The 24,028-nt window shown below is 45.0% G+C and overlaps 1 protein-coding gene across 1 annotated transcript in view; it reads right to left on the bottom strand.

Moving 5' to 3' along the window:
• MYO16 (myosin XVI) overlaps positions 1 to 24,028 on the bottom strand; it is a 467,123-nt gene that overhangs the window by 227,990 nt on the left and 215,105 nt on the right. The window contains exon 16 of the mRNA XM_081547232.1: positions 15,952 to 16,099. Coding sequence (XP_081403358.1) covers positions 15,952 to 16,099 — 148 coding nt within the window. The remainder of the gene's footprint in view (positions 1 to 15,951; positions 16,100 to 24,028) is intronic.

Below are 24,028 nucleotides of genomic sequence, written 5' to 3'. Positions count from 1 at the left end.
TTGCTTCTTCAGCAAAGACACTGATGCAACCACACAATACATAACCCGTGATGAGCTCCACGGCAGGGATGAGCACAGCATATCCTGGAGTTTAGCGACGAGAGACTACTCGTGACCATGAAGGACCTTGGAAGGAGGCAGGCAAAGTGGCAAAGGATGGAGGTACTTGAGACGAATTTTTAGAATGAGGGTGTTTTCTGTGAAGAAGAAAGAGTGTGAAGGCTTTGATTCGTCCACTCATTCATTCACTCACTCACTCCTTCATTCACCGCCCATTCATTCATTCAGACACTGGTTAATGCACTCCTTCACATGTTCATCCACTGAACCCACCTGACCAGAATCTTGCCAGCGGAGGATGGAAGAATTGCTGGGAACTGGGAGGAGAACAGCTTGGTCAGGACTAGATGGAGATGTGTGCACATGACTCAGGCAGACCAGAATGCTGCAGAGCAATGATTTCAGAATTTTTTTTCCATCATGAAAACTTTGAATGTGAATCTTAAGGGATTTCAATACATAAGACAGGTAAAACAGATGCTCAGATCTGCTCAGACGAGGAGGACTGCGTACAAGTATGAGTGGGTTGAAGAGCGTATGTGTGTGCCTGTGTTCACAGTCGGAGCCCTGCGAGTCACAAGTCTCTGTTCTCAGGTCTGCATTTTATTTACCAGGTCATTCTTATTCACAGAGATTTTATACTTCAGTTAAAAGAACTACCTCTGGTCGTCTGTTTTACCTAAGTGGTTACGGCTGGCACATATATGATCTTGTCATTTTTGCATATGTTTGTTTTGTAACTCAAAACACTACTGAAATGTATTATTAGTGAAAATGTTGTGCCATAAATTAACTGGATTTTCTAGGTAAACTTTCATTTTACTTGTAAATAATAGTAATTTTGTCTTATCCTTGATAATGTTTATTCCTTTTTATTTTCTTCCCTTATCACAGTGATGACAACTTCTGGATCAATGCAAAAAAGAGCCTGACTCATTTTCACAACTAAATATGATACATACCTAGGCCTTGAGATAATAATTTTTTTTCTTAAGAAACATTCCTTTTACTTATAATTAAAAAAAAAAAGATTTCAGACTTGAATGTATAGTCTTTTTGGCACCTATAGAAATGGTCAATTTATTTTTCTGTTTTTACTTATTAATGTGATGTGTAGCACTAATAATTAAGTTTCCTAATCCTGATCATTGAGTATCTTTTAATGGATTTTAGACTCTACTTGTTAATATTTTATTTATGCTTATGTATCTAAAGTCAGATAATTTATATTCATTTCTTTAGTTGGTATACCTTTTAATATATTGTAGTATAGACAGTCTGGATTTTAAATATTTTTTAAAAAGTTTGACAATGAGAATAGTTGTAAAAGTGGAACATGCAGAGAGCCAATAGATTATTCTTTAACAATCTGAAAATGGCAACATTGTGACATATTTACTTCAGCTCTTTGCTTTTTATAAATAAAATTTGCAATAAAGTTAACATCTCTATCCATTCATTTCATTATTTTCTTATTAGAATAAGTATGATCAATTCTGTATCAATCTTATCAGTCTATTTTTAAAATTAAATTGTATCAATACATGTATGTACCTATAAAATACGTAATGTTGCTGTATTTAAAATTATATAAATATTATGTACATTATATACATCATTCAGCAAATTACTTTAACTCAACTTTAGATTTATAAGATCTGTTCTTAGGTTCATTTATTGATACTGTTTTAAAAATCCTCCACCACGACCACCACCTGATTATTTTATTTCCTGAAATAAAGTCATTTCTTTCCTACTTACTTTTCTGCATCTTTGAACAGTGTGTTTTATGATTTTTACGCACGTGTGTGGATCTCCCTAAGCAGTGCTTCTCCACGAGGATTACTGAGCGCTGGGGTCCAATGACTCGTGGCTGGGGGGCCATCCCGCAACGGGCAGGGGGTTCTGCAGTCCCACTGCCTCTGCTCACGAGCTGCCAGTGGCACCCTCCTCAAGGGGCCAGAACCAAAGACGTGCCCACATGTCGCCAAGAGCACCCTGTGGAGTAACCCCCACCTGCCTTGGTATGTTATGCACATGGCCAACTTGCCCAAACACTGCTCCCCAGAGCCCTCGTCCAGATCTAAACTCCGGCCAGGAGTGTGTCAGTGCGGAGCCCATCCTATCATCTGTTTAGCTTTACTGGTGCAAATATCTTCACTGTGAAATGGTACCCAATTATCCTTTCAGTTTGCATTTCCTCGATTATTTGTGAGAATATGCATCTTTTCACGAGACTATTGGAACTCTGGGGTTTCCTTTCTGCATAAGCTGCCTTCCGAAAAGGGAACAAAGAATTGTCTGCAATCGGTAATTTCTGCAATGCTTTAAACAATTTTCTGTTCTTTGAAGCTTTGAAAGTACAAGCTTTGGAACTTCCTGGGCGTGCCTTCTTTCAGGGATGGAAATTATCTAGGATCCTTCTGGTTTTCATCTCATTTGATTTTTCATTTTTTTAGAGTCAATGTCAATGGATTCTTGTTTATTTAGTGTCACACCCTCCATGATCATATAGCCTTTGTTTCTACCACCAGTGATCAATATTTAGTTTTCTAGTGACCTTTTGTTTGCTTGCTTTTACTCCCACGTTTGGTTTCTAACTTTATTACTCTGTAGACAGAGAATAAACCCTGTACAATTTCTGAATTGGGGAATTTATTAAACTTTACTCTGTGGCCTAAGATGTGCTCAATTTTTTAATAAGTATATCACAAATGCCTGAAATACATTGTTTACAGGAAAAGCACAGACTTTGCTATAAGCTTTCATCTGCTTACCTGATACATCTCAGCTTGTCATTTTACTTTAGGTTATTTCAGTTCAAAAGTAAATATAGCTTTAGGCTAATTCCTTTTCTATGAATTTTCACTTTACAGAACTGCTATTTATGTGGTCCTTCACATAACCTACACAGTCTGTCCACATACATCCCTTTTACCTACCCAGGGATCAAACCCATGTCTCCTGCATTGGCAGGAGGATTCTTTACCACTAAGCCACCTAGGAAGTCCACATATTGTTATCCATATATTACAAACACAGCTAATTTCTCCTGCTTTATATTTGAGCTGCAATGTGGTGCTTACTCATCTAGAAATTCGTCTTTCTTGGATGCTAACGTATTGGGTTGGCCGAAAAGTTCACTCAGGTTTTTCCATAAGATGTTTTGAATTAACGAACATTTTGGCCAACACAATATAAGGGAAGGATGCCTTATGATGCATGTAAAGAACTGAAGAAAAGAACAATTGAAAAGGAGTTTGGAAAGGGCCTGTGGTAGGCTGCCGGATGGGTGGAGAGGGGCCGGCGGGGCGCAGCCAGACAAGCCACAGATCAAGTTTCTCTTTCCCTCTGCATCCTCACTGGGAAGGAAGCCCCAGAGTCCTGAGTCGCCTAATCCAGAGTAGCCCACCCGCCCTCATCAGTCAGCAGCCCCGTCCTGTGCAATGATGCCACCAGAGCCGGAGACTCGCAGCAAAGCTCGCTGAGCTGCACTCGACCATCAGTTCCTGCAGCTCCTCCCTCTTCCCCGTGTCTGACTTCACATCAGTCTGAAGTGAAGTGAAGTGAAAGCCGCTCCGTCATGTCTTACTCTTTGCGACCCCATAGACTATACAGTCCACGGAATTCTCCAGGCCAGAATACTGGGGTGGGTAGCCTTTCCCTTCTCCAGGGGATCTTCCTGACTCAGGAATCGAACCGAGGTCTCCTGCATTGCAGACGGATTCTTAACCAGCTGAGCCACCAGGGAAGCCCACATCCGTCTGAATCACACTTAACTGCGTCCTTTGGTCAGCTAGCACCATCCCAGGGGCTGGCGGGCGCCAGGACGGAGGAGCAGCTGGGATCCCTGCCTGCGGGGACCCCAGCTTCCCTGCCTCGGGTGTTAGACAGCCTTCCTCTGGGTGCCCTGGTCTTTTGTGGCCCCTTTTCAAGTGTTTCCACAGAATCTTTCATCTGTTTCCAGAAGTTAGGGTTTGAGAGGCAAAGATGTGAGGTGTTTAAGACAGGGGGTCTTAGGATGCACTCTTAGAATGTGACTTCGGGTGTTATCCACTCAACCTCCGGTCAGACTAGGCTGTGGATAAAGTGAGATTATACATGTCAAGTTCTTAGCACAAGCAAATGTTGGTTATTCTGATTTTAATTATGCCTCCCATGTGCCTTTAGACTCCACTGTGGATTCACAAGAACAAACAGCTTTTGCTGAAAAGTGGTCCTTCTTTTCACCACCTGGAATGTCATTTTAGATGTGTGCATGCACACACACACACACATTTCACTGTAGGATTCTACACAAATATCCACATCATGTTCAGTTCAGTTCAGTTCAGTTCAGTCGCTCAGTCGTGTCCGACTCTGCGACCCCATGAATTGTAGCACGCCAGGCCTCTCTGTCCCTCAACTCCCGGAGTCCACCCAAACCCATGTTCATCGAGTCGGTGATGCCATCCAACCATCTCATCCTCTGTCATCCCCTTCTCCTCCCGCCCCCAATCCTACCCAGCATTAGGGTCTTTTCCAATGAGTCAACCCTTCGCATGAGGTGCCCAAAGTATTGGAGCTTCAGCTTCAACATCAGACCTTCCAATGAACACCCAGGATTGATCTCTTTCAGGATGGATTGATTGGATCTCCTTGCAGTCCAAGGGACTCTCAAGAGTCTTCTCCAACACCACAGTTCAAAAGCATCAATTATGCGGTGCTCAGCTTTCTTCACTGTCCAGGTCTCACATCCATACATGACCACTGGAAAAACCATAGCCTTGACTAGACGGACTTTTGTTGGCAAAGTAATGTCTCTGCTTTTAAACATGCTATCTAGGTTGGCCATAACCTTCCTTCCAAGGAGTAAGCGTCTTTTATCAGTCTCCAAACTCACCGCTTGATGGATACAACGCATGTGTGGTGTGAACTGACAGAATGCACTTGGACAGCAAGCGTGCATTCCAAAATCTCATTGAGGTCACTGTCCTCTCTGATAAGTAAATGCATCTTTTTGGACTTAAACCTGTTTTGTTTTGTTTTTTTCCTACTATAGCTGGTGCAGAAAGGCAAAGAATCTGGAGCACATTTTCTGGCTCAGGGAAAATGTGAACAGGAAGTTCTCCAGGAGTGCGCAGGTTCTGCCCAGGGCTGCACTTTCCCCGGCATCTCAGTCTCAGCAACGCGATGCTCTCTGCGGAGGTGGTCTCCGTGGGCTGATGGGAGACCCCCGATTTCTCGGCCCAACAGCCCCCGCTGCCGCCGAGGGGCCCCTGGTCCTCCTTTCCATCCTTCAGTTCTTCAGGAAGGCTGCGCTGACTTCCATCAAAAGATCCAATAACGTTTCGACCACTGACACAAGTCATTCATCACGGAGACCGGAGGAGGCTCAGAGCCCAAGAAACGGGGGAAGGTCGGGGAGCAGCTGCGTGGAGGCGGAGTCACAGCTCTGGGAAGGCGGCGGCCCCACACCCAGAGCTCCTCTGAGCGCTCGGCTGTGATGCTTCATAACAATTACTGCTCGGGCCGTTCTCAGGGACTTGGATGGGAGAGAGCCCCCATAATCATGGTGACAACACTGCTGGTCCTTCCACAGCGCGTCTGGGACCCTCTCCTCCGGAGGGCCCCGGAGGCAGCCGCACTGTCCTCGCTCACAGCAGAGCACTCGGGTCAGCCCTGCTTCACCGACAAGCACAGACAGGCTGCCCGACTTTCCCCAACTGCCCAGCCCTCGAGAAAGAAAGAGAGTGAGGTCGCTCAGTCGGACCCCACGGACTGTAGCCCACCAGGCTCCTCCATCCATGGGATTCTCTGGGCAAGAAGACTGGACTGGGTTGCCATTTCTCCAGAGGCAGCTTTAAACTGGGTCCTTTCAGCTAAGTGTCCTTTCTGCGCTTAGCAGATCGTGCATGTTTGCCAATGAGTATCGGTGACATGCAAAACAGAGCCACCTGTCACGGAGGGCAAGGCCCTCCACATGCCAGCAGGTGCAGGACTTGACATCACAGGCTTCTGAGGAGCCTCTGCTCACAGCTGCTCGTGTTTGCTGATTCGGTGAAGTGACTGTGTGAGAGTCAGTTCCTAGGTGGGCTGATAAGAAGTCCAGGGTTCCCGAAGAGGAGAAAGGGGTCTGGGGCTCTCAAGGAGAAAAGGACAAAGGTTCTTTTCTACGCTGCTTTGTCTTAGTCAATATAACAATGTATCTGGCTCAAGGACACGTTTCTCCTTAACAAGAACCTTCTGACTAATCCTGTCATCTTAAAATGTGTATTATGGGAGTGGGTCTGGTAAGATCTTTCTATTGTTCATTCTAATCATGTCGGTTTAAGATGTATGTTGTGGGAGTCGGTCTGAAAAAGCATATAAGGCCTTGATACGACTAGCTGGGGGGGCAGTCTCCATCCCCCTTCTGATGTCTATGTCAGAAGCTTTCTCTCTCCTTTTTCCTACTTTAATAAAACTCTGCTACACAAAAGCTCTGGGGTGATCAAGCCTGGTCCCTGGTCCCGAAGCTAAATTATCTTCTTCGGAGATCACGAATCCGACATCGTTCACCGTAAGCTATCAACTGCCTCGACAGGATGAGGAACAGCACCGTACCCACTTTGGAGCCCTGTCAATCCCATCCTCCTGTGAACTGCAAAGGAAATCTGGGAGATGGTGGGGTGTGTGCGTGCGGACGGCGCCGATGAGCCCAAGGGGCGGAGCGAGCGCCTGACGGCTGTGCGTGCCTGCCTCTCTCGCTCTCCACTGTCGGGGGGACGTCACTCACAGGTGGCAGTAAGGAAGCCACGGACCCTGACTTCGTCCTACTGGCCTTTTCACAAGCGAAATTTACCGGCCCACTTACCGAAGCGATCCAACCTTCCTTGTATTTTCAACAGAAACTTCAGCTAAGGTGATGAATGCGCTTCAAATCTTTTCTTATGCTCTTGGATAAAGAAATGGCCCAGCATTGCTTTTTCTAGCAGTAAGAGGGAGAGAGAGTCCAGAAATGCCCTGAGTTAGTTTTGCTTAACTGACTGTAAATATTAATAAAAACGTGCATACAGACTTGACCTTGTGATTTCCCTCTCATCTTCTTTGAAATCTCCTGGATGCAAAGTGCAAAGGCAGAAGGTGATATTTTACAGGCAACGTTGCTGCAGAGACAAGACAAGTTTAAGACCAAGAGGCAGACTTGGCTCCTGGCCAACCTCTCCATCCTCACGTCCTAGACCATCCAATGAGGGTGCGGTCCTGCACCCTCTGCCCGTAACAGGTGGGGATTCAACATGACAAGGGAGAGCCAGGAGAGGACTCCAAGTATGGCACGTGCTCCCTAAGTTGCATGTATTACAGTTGTGATCATCATTGAATTAATAACAGAATCAGAATATAATACCTCCTGCCTCAAACCTTTGTCTCAAAACCATCTTTAAGCTTCGGGTACATAAAATGTGTACTGAGTAAATTGTTGATTATATCACAGCATCATTAAAAATCATCCTCAAAGAAATTTAAAGTTACTCTTAACTTCTTAAAATTGTGTGTGTCTTTCTCAGGTTAAGTTCGACACGCATCATAAACCCTTAGCAAGAACAAGAATGGATGTTCACTGAGGTTTCAGAGCCACCTCGCCTACTATGGCAGGTGTGCCAGGGCAGCCTCTCAAGCTCAAGTGTGCAGGGAGTCAGTTCCCATCACTAACACGCAAGGTTAGAAGCGGGTCACACGTGCTGAGTCAAACGATTGCTTGCTCTCGGCTTATAATTCAAACCGGACCTTTGCAGAGAACACTCGGAGGCCGCACCCCAGTCATTTCCATCATTAACCAACATGAAGGGAGGTGAGGAATGACTTCTCTGGATTTCAGAGCCCAGCTGTTCTGGGACTAAACCCGTAAGAGCTGTGTTAAGCAGGCTGAAGATAAGCAATTGATGACTACTTCTCACTTTCTTTAAAACTCAATTCCCAGGAACAGACACTGTATTTACTTTCCAGATGCAGTGTTGGTATCACTTAAAAAGTTTTGAAATAAAACTTGGGAAACAAACAGCCAAGAAAAAGAAAAAGGGAATCATAAGAATAACCGTCGATAAAAAAGAGATCTTTGGAGACAGGATGGTGGCGGGGTGGGTGGACTGGAGTGCGGCTCTCCTCTCGGATGTGTCAGGAACACACCCTCGGATGCGGAGGATCTCACAAGCGCCAGCTGAGAGCTGGCAGGTGTCCCCGGCCACCGGAGAGGAACGCACGGATCCACGCAAAACCTGGGAGGGTGAAGGAAGGAGGGAGAAGGAGGAGACTGAGCAGGACCAGACCTGCACCCGAGACAGCGGGTGGGGCTGGGGGAACGAAGCAGAGGTCCGATCCCCCATCCGGGCGACTTCGGGACAGAGGGCAGGCATCGGAGGCTCTTGGAGAGCGCAGCAGCTCATCCGTGACCGGCTGCATGGAATGAGAACCATGCAGACAGTCCTTCCCATAGCACTACATACCTGGACAGGGACGCGAGAACCCTAAAATGTGCAGCGGCCAGGTGCTGGGCCATGGGGATCGGATTGGAGCTTAATCCCAGGGCGAGGTCTGCTTTGACTGCGGGGAGATGGCCTGGGAGACGTGAGGGAGGGGACTGCGCTGGGCACGCCTGTGGGGGAATGGGCAGCCACGAGGCGACACCGCTCAGTCCCAAGGGCGGGTGGAGCCATCCCTGGGGCCTCTTCCCCCAGTGTTGGCAGCTGAGGAATCGAGAAAGACCCCAGAGGAAGGTGGCCTTTAAGTGCTTGATGCACTGAGTGACAGAGAAGGTCTCCAGCCAGGGGGGCCATTTAAGTGCCTTGAATATGCAGAGCCACCAAGAAGGACCAGCCAAAAGGGATCACTTGAACACCAGGTGCCAGAGGCTGGCAAGAGGCTCCAGCAGGGCCACAGCTCCCGCGACCGAGGCACCCGGTGTCCCTGCACACTCGGGGCCGCCAGGGTCCCCGCGATCCAAGCAGGGGTGCCCCCTGCACGCTCAGTCCCCACTGGGGCAGAGCTGCCAGATCCTAGAAAAAACTCTCATAGTCCACATCTCCTGCAACAATGGCCGACAGCAGCCCTGCATCCCTGGCACTGCCAGGGTCCCCGCGATCCAAGAAGGTGCACCCCCTCCACACTTAGTACCCACTGGGGCAGAGCTGCCAGAGGCTCGGAAAAACCCTAAGAGTCCCATACCTCCCACTTCCCTAGCCGCCAGCTCCCCTGGGTGCCTGGTGCTGCCAGGGTCCCCGCGATCCAAGCCACTGTGCCCCCTCCACAGCTGGTCCTCCCTGGGGCAGACAAGTCCTCCAGGGCAGCCTCAGGAGGAAGCCCCTGTGGACGACACACAGGCAGCGGTGGAGGTAAAACCACAATTGAAAACCAACTGAACCCCAGGGGCAGCGTGGCTAAGGAAGAGGCCTGAAAACCTTCCCACCACCTGTACAAGCTGCAGGTTAAACCACACGATCAACGAGGCAGACTCTGTGTCTGTCGAATATATAAAAGGACAGTGAGGGTTCTTGCAAAAGAAAACTCACTAGTTCTGGCAGCTAAGGACACTGGAGCAAGAACACGCAAGAGCAGGACTAGATGAGGGTCTGGGCTGCCCCACAGCAGGTCCAGAGACCAGCCCAGAGGGAGAGGGCGTCCTAGGAGGTGAGGGTGGGCTCTGACTCACAGTGAGGGGAAGGATGCAGACAGCTGAGATCTGAGAAAAACGTTCTTCTTCTTATACTTTGACTTGTTCTGTTTGGTTCTGGATTTTTTTCTTTTTTTCTTTTTTCCTCTGTTGCTGTGGTTGTTGGTTTTATTAATACTAATAACTCTATTTAAAACCTATGAGAAATATTTTTTAAATCCTGTTTTTTATTTCCTTTATATGTTTTTGCCTCTCTGTTGGACTTTTGCAATTCTGTGGGTTTTTTTCCTTCTAATTTTTCAAAATTTATTTTTTAAATGTTTTTTGTTTGCTTTCTTGTTGCTCCTTTCCTGCTGTAGACGCTCTTTAACGCATCTAACCCTTTTCTATAAACTTCTATTTAACTTTGCTTTTCCATCCTCCCTTTTCCTATTTTTCTTTCTTTTTCTTCACCACGTTTGTTAGTTTGTTTTGCCTTCTCGGCTTTATTCCCCAGTTGGCACCTTGCTTTGATTTTGCTTTCTGGTTTTTGCTTTAGTTTTTTTCTTAACTGGCCGATATCATTATTGGTTTCCTTTGCTCACCAGGTCAGTCTTTTGTACTTTATTTTCTTTGGACTGTTTTGGTTTTATATGTGTGTGGGCATGTTCCATTATTTTTGTTGTTATTTGCTTGATGTTGGACTCACCATCTGTCCGGGATTCATCTTTTGTTTCTTGCTTCTATATTAAGTCAATTCGACCACGTCCTACTCTGTGCGACCCTATGGACTGTAGCCCGCCAGGCTACTGTGTCCATGGGATTCTCCAGGCAAGAATTCTGGAGAGGGTTGCTATTCCCTTCTCCAGGGGATCTTCCAGACCCAGGGATGGAACTCATGTCTTTTGTATCTCCTGCACTGGCAGACAAGTTCTTTACCACTAGTGCCATGGTATGTTTGTTTTAATCCCCTTTAATGCCACAACAAATGACTTGTGGAGTCTTGGTCCCCTGGCCAGAGATCGGGCCTGAGCCTTTGGAGTGGGAGCACTGAGTCCCAGACCCTAGACTGCCAGAGAACTCCTAACCCCAGGGAGAATTAATTAGTGAGAACTCCGGCAAAGGCCTCTGCCTGTATACAACGGCTGGCATCACCCAGCTGCTGGCAGCACTCAGGGCAAGATGCTTCACCTGAACAACAAGCAAGACAAGAACACGAAGCCAACCAGAGGCAGACAGGATCAGCAGGGACACCCAAAGCTTACGGCCTCACACAGCCCACCCACCAGAGGGGAGAGACCCGGAAACCTCACCTCCCCCCGCCCGAGTGCACACACAGTCACTCCCAACACGAAGCCTGCGCAAAACACTGGACCAACCGCACCCATCAAGGACAGAAACCAAAAGGCAGAAGGAATACGACCTCACAGCATGGACAAAGGAGACTGACAAAGGATTCCTTTCCAAAATATACAAGCAGCCTATGCAACTCAGTAACAGAAAAACAAACAACCCAGTCAAAAAGTGGCCAAGAGACCTGAACAGACATTTCTCCAAAGAAGACATACAGATGGCTAATAAACACATGAAAAGGTGCTCAACATCACTCCTTATTAGATAAGTGCAAATCAAAACTACAATGAAATATCTCCTCAGACTGGTCAGAATGGCCATTATCAAAAAATCCCACAAACAATAAATGCTAGAGAGGGTGTGGAGAAATGGGAACCCTCTTGCACTGTTGGTGGGAATGGAAAATGATACAGCCACTATGGAAGATGGTATAGAATCCTCAAAAAACTGGGAGCAGAACTACCATAGGACCCAGCAATCCCACGACTTGCAGTATACCCTGAAGAAGACAAAATTAAAGAAGACATATGTATCCCAATGTTCACTGCAGTGCAACTTACAACAGCTCGGGCACGGAAGCAACCTAGATGTCCATCAACAGATGAATGGATAAAGAAACTCTGGCACATATATACAATAGAATATTACTTAGCCATAAAAAGGAACATATTTGAGTCAGTTCTAATGAGGTGGATGAACCTAGACTCTATTATACAGAGTGAAACAAGAAAGAGAAAAACAAATATCATATATTAACGCATAGATATGGAATCTAGAAACGTGGTACTGACGAACTTATTTACAGGACCACAGTGGAGATGCAGACATAAAGAACGGACTTGTGGACACAGGGGTGGGGGGAGGAAGGAGAGGGTGGGGCGAACGGAGAGAGTAACATGGAGGCATGTACAGCACCATGTGTAGCATCGATAACCAGTGGGAATTTGCTGTATGACTCAGGGACCTCAAACCCGGGCTCTGTAACAACCTAGAGGCGTGGGAAGTGGGAGGCAGGTTCAGGAGGGAGAGGATACACATATGCCTATGGCTGACTCATGTAGACGCCATAGGTATATTGTGAAGCAACGTTCTTTCAATTGAAAATAAATAAGTTTGGGAAAAAAAGAAACCTTTAATGATGGAGATATATTTTGGCAGTCTGACTTTGTGGAGAGTGTGCCATCTAGTGGTAGTTGTCTATAATGCAACTCACTGCCGCTGCTCAAAATGTCAGGACCCAGAGACATTTTTCTTGTGGTCGTTGTTTAAACCATTTGTCCAGGAAGATTCTATGCAAAGTGTCATAAATATTGCTTTCATGCAGTTAAGCTATAAGATTTGATGTCTAGATCTGCTCCATTTCTATTCTGTAAACAAGAGTGCTATCTGCTTGTTCTAGATACTGTTCCAATTCTACAAACAGAGTATTTTTAGGTGCATTTAACACTAAAATAAACCTCCATAAATTTTCATGTGAGACTCTGAAAACTTTTAGTTCCAAACCAGAGTCAAAGTTAAAAAAAAAAAACCACTTCTGTAGCTTTAACTGCAGTAGCATTAGTTACAATAACGCTTTCTTCTCTTTGGAGTTCTGATCACATAAGGACACGTGATGAATCTTGGATATGTCTTCAGCTCACAATTCCTGTTCCACGTTTATTTATGTTTCACGTAGGTAACCAGTTGGTAGTAATAAAGAAAAGATGCATTTTAAGGAGGCAGGTTTGCAAATTTTTGTAATGTTTGCTTTAAAGACTCAACATATATGATCAAAATCTCAAGACAAGTTGCATTATGGAATAAGATTGAATAATCAAAGGGACATTTAGATGGTAAAGTAGATGCTGATTTGTTCTACTTGATAATATATCAATATCTCTTAAAATCAGATAAGTAGGTGTAATGATAATATTGTTTATGCATAAATGATAGTTTATTTATATATTGTTTATATAACAATATACAGTTTTATAAATATAGTTATATAGTGATATCCTTTACCTATGAATATCCTTAAGGAGGAAACTCAGAAATATCATCAAATTGTGAAAGGTTAGAAAGCTAATAAGTTATTAATAGTACTGATTGTGAGCAAGCCAAACAATTTACAAAACTCCAGTACTTAATATATGTAATCACTAAGCAAAGATGATATACCCCAGTACAAATATAAGCTCCTCAAGCATGACCAGGACTGTAAAAGTGAGAAAACCCATGAACACTGTAACTGTTAAAAGACCCACATGACACAAATCACAAAAATATCGGGATGCATAAGGCATTATAATTTGCAAAACTGCCTTATTATTAAAGAATACTCTGTCTGTGGAACTGTCATTGTACAAATGTTCCAATGGATGTGTTTTATGAATCTGGAGTGGTGGTGTACATTTCTATTGAGGAATGTTGTTTTGCGCTCGTTAGATATTTATAATTCATTTTAATAAAGTAACTTCTTTGTTCAAGAGACTTGAATTATTCATGATTTTGCTGAGTTCTTTCCTGTTGGGCCTTCTCACAAAGCAAGCCCTGACGTTTGACTTTCTAAACGGCCTCAGCGATTCCAAGCTCTCTTTTGCAAAGAGAAACGGATGTTGGAATGAAGGTCAATAAAGAAACACTTGTTTTCTCCCACACGCTCTCACACTTCAAAAGAGGGGTCCAAACCACAGACCAAGAGGCTGAATCGTATCTTTGAATGCTGGGCTAGACGGCTGCCTTTTGTTCCTCAGTGGCTCTGCGTCTGCAATGCCAGGCACACGCGTGTACAAGCACGCACGCAAACGTGTGCGGACGCATCACCTAACGCAATGGTCTGCCCTCAGCTTTGAGCCTTTGCTGGTAGGAAAGATGAGGGATGCAAGCAACTGAGACTTTTCTTCCCCACAGGCTGCCCGGAACACCCCAACAGCCCCCAGTTGGATGCTTTCCCTCCCGTCTGAGACGTACGATGTAGAAAAACAGAGAGTGATTCAAGAACGGGTTATCTCACTACTGCTGTTGTGTATTCACTTCAGTATAGACCTCTACACCTCCAGGTCTGATTTCTTCCTTTAGGAAATGAGGCGATTTGATAAAAAAAAAAAAAAATTCCAGTGCTCTTGTCGGTTTGCTGTTGTTAGTCGCTCAGTTGTGTCTGACTCTTTGTGACCCCATGGACTGCAGCACACCAGGCTTCCCTGTCCTTCACCGTCTCCTGGAGCTTGCTCAAACTCGAGTCCATTGAGTCGGTGATACCATCCAACCGTCTCATCCTCTGTCGTCCCCTTCTCCTCCTGCCCTCAATCTTTCCCAGCGTCAGGGTCTTTTCTGGTGAATCAGCGCTTCGCATGAGGTGGCCAAAGCATTGGGACTTCCAAAGAGTTTCTATTTTCAAAGTTGCTTTTGCCTGGGCTATCATGCTTCAATATCAGTGTTTTCTTTTTCTTCCGAATTTCTATTGTTTGGGGGACAGTAAATCTCCAAACAATCTCTCGCTTTGAATGACAATTTTGATAAGGCCTTCTTCACTTTATGTCTCTATCAACCTGATAAACGGGATCTGTTCTGTTGGATGTAATAGTCTCAAGGAAACCGAAGGAGAGCTGTCATTAAACAATAATCTAACGGTGCCTTAGAATAAGGCCAGTTCATTCCCCTCCCCGGGGCGCAGGCCCACCTCCTTCCCCCTCCGCAGCCGTGGAGACCACAGACGTTGTTCTGTCTCTTTCCGGACAGGTCTGGGGTTCGGCTCCATGGAGCCCCCGGGGGGCCTGGGAAAGGCCCCTCTCTCAGTGGAGGCATGGACCCCTCCAGCGCCCTGTCCGCTCAGCGTGGCCTTCAGCTCTCAGACGTGACTGGTCCTCTGACCACACTCCGCCCCGCCGTGCCTGCGTGTTCAGTGGCTTCAGCCGTGTCTGACTCTCTGCGACCCCATGGACTGCAGCCCGCCAGGCCCCTCCGTCCACGGGACTCCCCAGGCAAGAATGCTGGGGTGGGTTGCCACGCCCTCCTCCAGGGCATCGTCCCCACCCAGGGAGCCAACCCACATCTCTTGACTCTCCTGCGTTGGCAGGCGGGTTCTTTACCAGCAGCGCCACCTGGGAAGCCCTCCTCCTCCTCACGCATCCCTTCTTTTCTCTCACAACCGTTCTCATAAAATCATGGCCACACCATTCTTCTTGAAACCGGCAACAAACAGCCAGCGAATGAGCACTTGGGGGTCGGCGGACGGCTGACGTCGATGTGCAGCCTTATTGGCGTGGCTCCTCCTGCGGCTCGGCCGGGAATTCGCCGCTGCGTTCGGACCCGCCCACCCCCCACGTCCGCCCTCTCTCCCCTGCTCCTTCTCAGGGTGCGGTTCACTCTCCGTGCTGGTTCACTCTCATCCGCTCCAGGTGTGGACCGTCCTTGCAGGGGCCAGGCGGTCGGTGGAAACGCATAGTCTCAAAGACACCCCGTCCACGGCCACCCTGTGACCCAGGCACCCTCATTCTAATGAACACACTCTGTCTCCCCTGCAGAAAATCAGTGCCCCCCAGCTTGTGTGTATGGTTCATCTGAAGCCATTATGTAACCTCATCTGTTCCTAATGCACCACAATTGCTCAAATACCACGTCCCATTATTTCAAAGCACAACCCCAAATTAGGAATTCACAACTGACATTATATCCAAAATATCCAAAGGAACACAAATGCTATTATGTGTGCTAATCTATTATTCCGATCTGAAAACTAGAAAAATATAAGATAATACACATACAACAAACTTCACCTAAACACTCAATAAATGGTAATACACAGATAGTTCAAACCTAACAGTATATCCAATTATTTTCCTAAAAGAAGCCACCATTTCTTCTCTGAAAAATAAGAAGAAACTTTAAGACTGCTAAAATGCAACCACAATTTGAAGGCAGAACTATCAAACTGAAAACACAAAATCACTTACCGATGGGCATGTAAATTATTAAGGTGCAGTCCGTACTTTTCTTCAGCAGATAGTCCATCCATCAGCAAGTAGAAGATGAGAAAATTGCTCTGGCCAGGAGGCTGTGAAACAAGTCTGGATTTCTCTAGCATATACGTAAAGATTCTGGCTGGTTAAAGAAAAGAAGAGGAATTCTGTTAAATGGCATTATTAGTTTCAGCTCCATACATGTATACATATTAATTAGAAGAGCCAAGAATGCAGCTTCTTTTCAAACACAGGCTTTTAAGAAAACAAAATAATAGATTTAATTTTCAGAGAAATTTTTTAGGTCCAGGAAAATTCAGCAGAAAGTACTGAGACTTCCAATATATTCTTTCTCTCTTCCCTGATAAGTTGGCTCCCCTATTATTAATATCTTGCATTAGAGTGGTACATTTGTTAAAACAAATAAATGAACCAATATTGATAACGATATTATTAACTAAAGTCTGTAATTTATACTGTTATTCACTCTATGTGTTATACATTTCTACGGGTTTTGAGAAATTTATATACATCATGCGTATAAACTGGATGTTTGAATGGCATCACTGATTCAATGGACATGAGTTTGAGCAGGCTCTGGGAGACAGTGAAGGTCAGGGAGGCCTGGTGTGCTGCAGTCCATGGGGTCACAAAGAGCTGGACACGACTGAGCCACTGAACAACATGTCATGTGTGCACCATTACAGCATCATACAGAACAGTTTCACGGCCCAAAAGTCACTGATACACCTCCTCCTCCGTCTCCCCAACACCTGGCAACCAACGATCTTTGCACTGTCGGTATAATTTTGCCTTTTCCTAAATGTTATATAGTTGGAATCACACAGTAAGTACCCTTTTCAGTCTGTCTTCTTTCACATAGTAATACGTATTTAAGGGTCCTTTTTTGTTTTTTCAAGGCTTCATAGCTCATTTTTTTATTAGTGAATACAAGTCCACTGAATGAATGTACTACAGTTTGTTTATCCATTCACCTATTAAAAGACAACTAGGTTGCTTCCAGTTTTTGTGATGATGGATAAAGCTGCTATAAACATTTGTGTCTACACTACATAGAGATGTAGTTTTCAACTCAGCTAAGTCAATGCCAAGGAACGTGCTTCATGGATCATATGGTAAGACTACGATCAGCTTCACACGACACTGCCAAACTGTCTCCCAAAGCAGCTGGACCGTTTTGCGTTCCCATAAGCAACAAATCAGAGTTCCTGCTGCCCCACCTTCTTGCCAGTATTTCGTGTTGTCGGTTTGGGATTTTAGCCATTCTAACAGGTGTGTGGTGGAACTTCACCCTTGTTCTAATCGCATTTCCTAGGTGACATACAACGCAGAACATTCTTTCACATTCTTATTTTCCATTTGTCTGTCTTCTTTGGTGATATTTATGTTCAGAGGTCTTGTCCATTTTTAAAACTGAGTTGTTTTCTTATTGTTAAATATTAAGTTCTTCATATATTTTAGACAAGCTTTTCTTAATTTTTTTTCCTTTTAATTGAATAATTCCTTTACAACATTGTGTTGGCTTCTGCCATACAACGTGAATCAGCCACACGTACACGAGTCCCTTCCCTCCTAGACCTCCTCCCCACACCGCCTCCCCATCCCTCTAGGTCATCGCAGAGCAGCAGGTGGAGCCCCCTGTTCCCATAGAGCTGTTTCCCACTGGCTCTCTATTTTATAAGCAATAGTGCGTATATGTGAGTGCTATTCTCTCAGTTTGCCCCACCCTCTCCTTCCCTCACTGGGTCCAAAGTCTGTTCTCTGTGGCTGCATTATTTACAATAGCTAGGGCGTGGAAGCAAACTAGATGTCCATCAGCAGATGAATGGATAAAGAAGTTGTGGTACATATACACAAAGGAATATTATTTAGCCATAAAAAGGAACACGTTTGAGTTTGTTCTAGTGAGGTGGATGAATCTAGAGCCTGTTATATAGAGTGAAATAAGTCAGAGAGAGAAAAACAAATTTCGTGTATCAATGCATAAATACAGAATCTAGAAAAGCGGTACTGATGAACCTATGTGCAGGGCAGGAACAGACACGCCAACATACAGAACAGACTTTAACAACAATCTTTCATCAGATGTGTCTTTTGCAAATATTTTCTCCATGCCTGGAGCTAATCATTTCATTCTCTTAACAGTGTCTTTCATAGAACAGAAATTTTTAATTTTAATGAAGTCGAGCTTATCAATTATTTCTTTTATGGATTGTAGATGATGAAATTCCATTTAAAGTAGGTAGGAAATGATGAAAGTATGTAACATGGGGATGACAACCCTGGCTCTGCTTCAAAGATAGAGATGGAAATTCAGAATCTGGTGTTGGTCAGAACTTTTGACATATATTTGACATGCTGAAAATTCTACTGTTTCTGGAGTATGCTTTTCATTTGAATTTAGTTTTATTCTTATCAGTGTGAATGGCAGTAAATAATTACACTTTTCAATTTTGGATGCAATTGTGAATTACTATAGTTTTCCACTTTGAACTAAAAATTTATGATCAATAATATTTTTTTGGATCATAAGAGCAGTTTTAGGAAGGCAAATGAATTCAATTTCCCCTACATTTGAACTATAAACAACACATGTAATGAGTTTGCAACTAATTATTCTAGAGTCCAGTCTCTAAAAGCAAAAATGTGAGGTCTCCAAGCTTTGGTTTTATACAGTGGATCTAAGTGAACCAATGGAATCACTTCCTCAGTGCTTTATACTTGTAAATTTTGTGAGTGGTCAATTTAGTCTCAGAATGATGATCAGTGCTTTAAAAGTCTCAAAATTCATAAGTCTTATTAAGAAAAGTTGTCTCACTGGATACCTTCTAGTAAGGTTGCCATGAGTGCATAAAGAAAGACTCTTTCAAAATATCCCTTTAATTAGTGGTATTAAAGCCCCAAAGTGATAAAATTAGAAAGCAGTGGTATAATTTCTTTTCCATTTTTCCATAAGCATTGAATCAGGTGGTAAATTTCAAGTTGAGGTCTAAATTGTTAAATTTTACTTTTCTTTCTTAAGCAAAATGCTGAAAACATGTTCCATTTGTTATTAATAGTACTAACCCTGAAGTAGCTAACTGCTAAAATCTGCACTCCAAGGAAATAAACTGTCATCATTGTCCCTACTGTGGTTTTCTGGTCACTAAGTAAAGACATATCAGGTGAAAATGGAGGGCTAGGTGGTGACCTGATCATCCAGCTTCTATCCTCAGAGAAAAGACTGACTTGATGCCCATTTGTTCAAGCCAACACACAAGCTTAATTTAAAGCAGCATTCAGAACTAATCAAATTCCACATCATAGAGTGACATCAATATACTTCATCTTTCAAAAATGGAATAATTAGTAATCATCCTAGTTGGCTCATCTCCAGCAGTGAATAAAATTACTGTGGATTAGCAGAATTCTGATCAGTAGATTTTTTTTTTTTTTAAGTCCATCTTGAAGGAGCTTTTAGATGGAAGAAAACACAAAACAACCAAAAATTCAAATTTTCATGAGACTCTAATATTCTTCCAAACAGGAGAAGTGCAAGCCTTTTTATTGTGGCTGAAATGACACTGGAATACTGAAAGGAAAATGATAGGGTTAGGAGTTAAAAAGGTTTCTGACTCATTCATGCAAGTGTCCATAGACAGAAAGTTCCTACTTACTTCCTGAGTTTTCAAGACTTGTATGTTTTAAGAAGTGTTTTATGTCAGAAATCGTCTTGCCTGGAAATATGCCTGTGATCCTCCACGTTTTCAGAACTCTGTGTGAGCATGTCTTTCAGAAAGCTTCACGACGGAAAACATACATGTCAATATATATGTTGGCAGCTTATATATAATATGCAGCGAAAGCATTTTATAGATTTGTACCCATTTTTGACCAAGATGAAAGGAGATGGGGGAGAGAACCCTCCCTCTCCTTCAAGAAGGAAGGTGCCCTTGGTGTTAAGGGAACTGCTGATGAAAGAGGGCCTTGGGGAAACTAGAAAGATTACACTGTCAAATAAGCAATCAGATGGGGGAAATCCTGGGCTAAAAGGCAGGCTAGAATGTTAATTGATTAAAGTTTCTTCAAATTAAGAAACAATCCTTACTTTTCTGTAGCAGATGTTTCATAAAACTGAGCCTTGTATTTTTTAGGTTACAATTTGTGTTTGAATGCCTGATCAAGGAGTTGGCATTGTATCATAGAACTATCAGCAATAGTCTCAATAAAGGAAACATGTAGCATCTGTCACCCTTAAACGGAGGCTGAGCGTCGAAGAATTGACGCTTTTGAATCATGTGCTGGAGAAGACTCTTGAGAGTCCCTTGGACTGCAAAGGAGATCAAACAAGTCACTCCTAAAGGAAATCAACCCTGAATATTCACTGGAAGGACTGGTGCTGAAGCTCCAATACTTTGTCCACCTGATGTGAAGAGCTGACACACTGGAAAAGACCCTGATGCTGGCAAAGACCGAAGACGGGAGGAGAAGCGGACGACAGAGGATGAGATGGCTGGATGGCATCACCGACTCAATGGACGTCAGTTTGAGTGAGCTCAAGGAGACAGTGAAGGACAGGGAAGCCTGGCGTGCTGCAGTCCATGGGGTCGCAAAGAGTCAGACACAACTTAACGATTAAACAACAACAACAACAATAAAATCATTACAACTATCATATGTGTTCATAATTTAAGGAAGTCGCCGTTCAGTTGCTGAGTTGTGTTTGACTCTATAAAGCATAAAATGAACCTGTAACCTACATATATTTTACCTAATTTGAGGTGTAAAAACCTTACTCCAGTTTGATTAACTATTTTAATGAACGCTTAAAATTCAGAAGGCTTTTACCTGGGACTAATTTGAACAACTCAGCTCCCTTTAAAACTCTTGTAAAGTGAATTAAATTAATACCTTTTATATTTTTCATTCAGAAAAAGGGCTCTTGGTGATGAAGTTATTCAAAACTCAAAAGTCATATCTTGCAGCTTCTTGAAGTGTTCAGAGAGTGCCTGTTTTCAGAGGTGGTGATGATACTTTTTCTAAGACTGAAAATTATTTTGAAAAGTAAAGATGAACACAATAGACCTGCCCTTATTCTCTGTTGTGGGGTGAGTCGTGTCTCACACAAAAAAAGAGAAAACACTTAAGCACTGAGCCCTGTGACCTGTGACCCCCTGGGCACGAGGTTTCACCTGAGAGCAGGTGTGGGCAGATGCACTCAAGCTGAGACAAGGCCACCCTGAGCGGCACGGGGCTTCCAGATCAGGGCAGCCTCTCCGGGCCTGGCATCTCACACAAGCTCCACTCCATTCTTGTCCAAGCTCTGCCCAATCTCAGCTCTAACCTCTCCATCCTAAGAATAAGCTTAGAGCCTCTATGGGGTTTGATCCAGGTCGTAGAAACAGGTACAGAGGTGGAACCGAGCCTGGGCCCAGGACTTGCAGAGTCTGAGCTCAGAGTGCGACCATCAGCTTCAGCCACTCTTTGGAATCCAACAAAGACTTATAAACGCTCAGAGCTGCCAATCCTGGGCTCACATTCCTTTGTGTGTGTGCTCAGCTGTGAAGCTGTGTCTGACTCTGTGCGACCCCATGGACTGTAGCCTGCCAAGGCTCCTCTGTCCGTGGGATTCTCCAAGCAAAAATACTGGCTGCTGCTGCTGCTAAGTCGCTTTAGTCGTGTCCGACTCTGTGCGACCCCATAGACGGCAGCCCACCAGGCTCCGCCGTCCCCGGGATTCTCCAGGCAAGAATACTGGAGTGGGTTGCCATTTCCTTCTCCAATGCATGAAAGTGAAAAGTGAAAGTGAAGTCGCTCAGTCGTGTCCGACTCTTAGCGACCCCATGGACTGCAGCCTACCAGGCTCCTCCGTCCATGGGATTTTCCAGGCAAGAGGACTGGAGTGGGGTGCCATTTCCTACTCCAAGGGATCTTCCTGACCCAGGGATCGAACCCGTGTCTCCTACATTGGCAGGTGGATTATTTATCACTGAGCCGCCTGGGAAGCCTGACATTCCTTTAGAGCTTTTCTAGTCCTTATCCTCTGTTAGAGTTACTTCTATAAGCTCTTTCCACCCTTGATTCACTTACTCACTCTGTATCTACTGTCCATTGACTCTGCCAGATGCGGTGCTAGACCCTGCGGATGCAGCAACGGACACAACTACACATGCTGGTGGGGAAGAGGGCCAGATAGACATGTCTTAGCTCCTGGACGACCCTGCAGGCCTTGAGAAGCAGGATGCAATCCACCTGACTTCAAAGCGAACACCCAACACAACAGTGTAAACAGAATCATCTAGTAAAACGCAGAATAACTATATTCTAAAAAGATAAAAGGTACAGAGCGGAATGGGTCCTAACCCAACATGACTGGTGTCTTTGTAAGAAGAAAAGAGCCCCAGGAAGAACCCCATAATAAAGCAGAGCGGGGCGATGTCTCTACACGTCAAGTGTCAGCCAGAAGAACAAGGACAGATCTCCCCCGAGAATCGGAGATGGCTCAGCCCTGCTGCACCTGGATGCTGGGCTTGCAGACTCCAAAACTGTGGAGGATAGCTCTCCACCAGGGCGTGGTGCTTTGTTACAGCAACTCCTGGTCACTGACACCCTCCGTCTCCTCCTGTCGACCCTGTGTATCCTATGCTGCCAGCACCGGGAGACGACAGTGCTAACGAGCCACTCTTCTTGGCATCAGAAGATCTCATCAGTGTTAACACAGACCACATATTTGGACCTAGAGAATGTGGAGCAGGGGGAAGGTCCGTAGCACCCTCTGGTTCAAGCTCTGCATCGCAGGTTGGACCGTCTTTAGCACGCTAGCACCTGCTCTGCATCCTGCTTGAACGTTTGCAGAGGGTGGGAGAAAGCACGTGGCAGTCACGAGCAGGCTCCTTCTCTGAAACCTCGGCTGACTCTCCGCAGCACAAAGAATCCATCTTTGTATTCAAGATGCTCTCCCCGTGGTGGGTGAATATTTGAAGACACTTGTCACGACTCGCTCGGGTCTTCGGCTTTGCAGTGTACACTTTGTAGTTTCTTCAAAGTTCACTCCAAAGACAGCGCCCTTGAACTCTCGCTCTCCTGATAAGCACCCTCTGAACACTCCTTGTCTCCCTCTTAAATAGAGTAAAACTAAGATCTGAACCCACAGACTCCCTTTAGCCTCCCCCGACCACTCGTGTCCTAGGCATTATGCATCTATTACTGTAGCCTCAACGAGCACCAACTTTATATGTTTCTTTATTTATAGTAGTTGCTTTATTCTTCAAATTAAAAAAATACATATAAAGCCACTTCAAAATCAATTTGCCACATTTTAAAAAGAACACAGCAGGAGGCTGCCCAGCAAACACAGGCGGCAGGACCTGAATGAAGGGTGATCCTCAGAAGAGGGTGGGGGGAGAACCACAGGGCAAGCGCAGCGTGACGGGGCGCCCTCCCCCGGGGGAGCCTGGACCAGCACGTTCCTAAGAGGATGCCCTCAGCTACAGGTCGGGCTGAGCGTACACTGATGTCCTCAGCTCTGCACCGACGCTGGGCGCATCCCAGCATCCGGGAGTGCCTCCGGTTCACCCGTGGGAGTTTATCATCCCCAAGTCACAGCCTGCAGCCTGGGAGGTGGTCTGACTGTGCTGAGGCTCTGCGGGGCTGCCTGCTCAGAAACACAAGGGTCCCCTTGAAAGCCTGCTACTTCTTTCCTATATGGCATACGCTAATTTTCTAAATTAACGTGCCTGAAGACGACGTGTTAAACTCTATCCAGAAAAAAAGTAAACAAAGTGAGGAATGGATAAGACCATCAGAAGGACTTCCCGGGTGGCTCAGATGGTAAAGAGTCTGCCTGCAATGAGGCAGACCCAAGTTCGATCCCTGGGTCGGGAAGATCCTCTGGAGGAGGACATGGCCATCCACTCCAGTATTCTTGCCTGGAGAATCCCACAGACAGAGGAGCCTGGCGGGCTATAGTCCATGGGGTCGCAAAGAGTCAGACACGACTGAGCAACTAAACAACGAGACTGTCATAAGCCACTTAGTGTATCTTTGTCTTGGCAAAGGGAAGACTGAATCA

The sequence above is a fragment of the Giraffa tippelskirchi genome, chromosome 12 (assembly GCF_054371585.1).
Source record: "Giraffa tippelskirchi isolate mGirTip1 chromosome 12, T2T-mGirTip1v1.2.pri, whole genome shotgun sequence".
Classification (NCBI taxonomy): Eukaryota; Metazoa; Chordata; class Mammalia; order Artiodactyla; family Giraffidae; genus Giraffa; species Giraffa tippelskirchi.
This window is presented reverse-complemented; position numbering and strand designations above follow the sequence as displayed.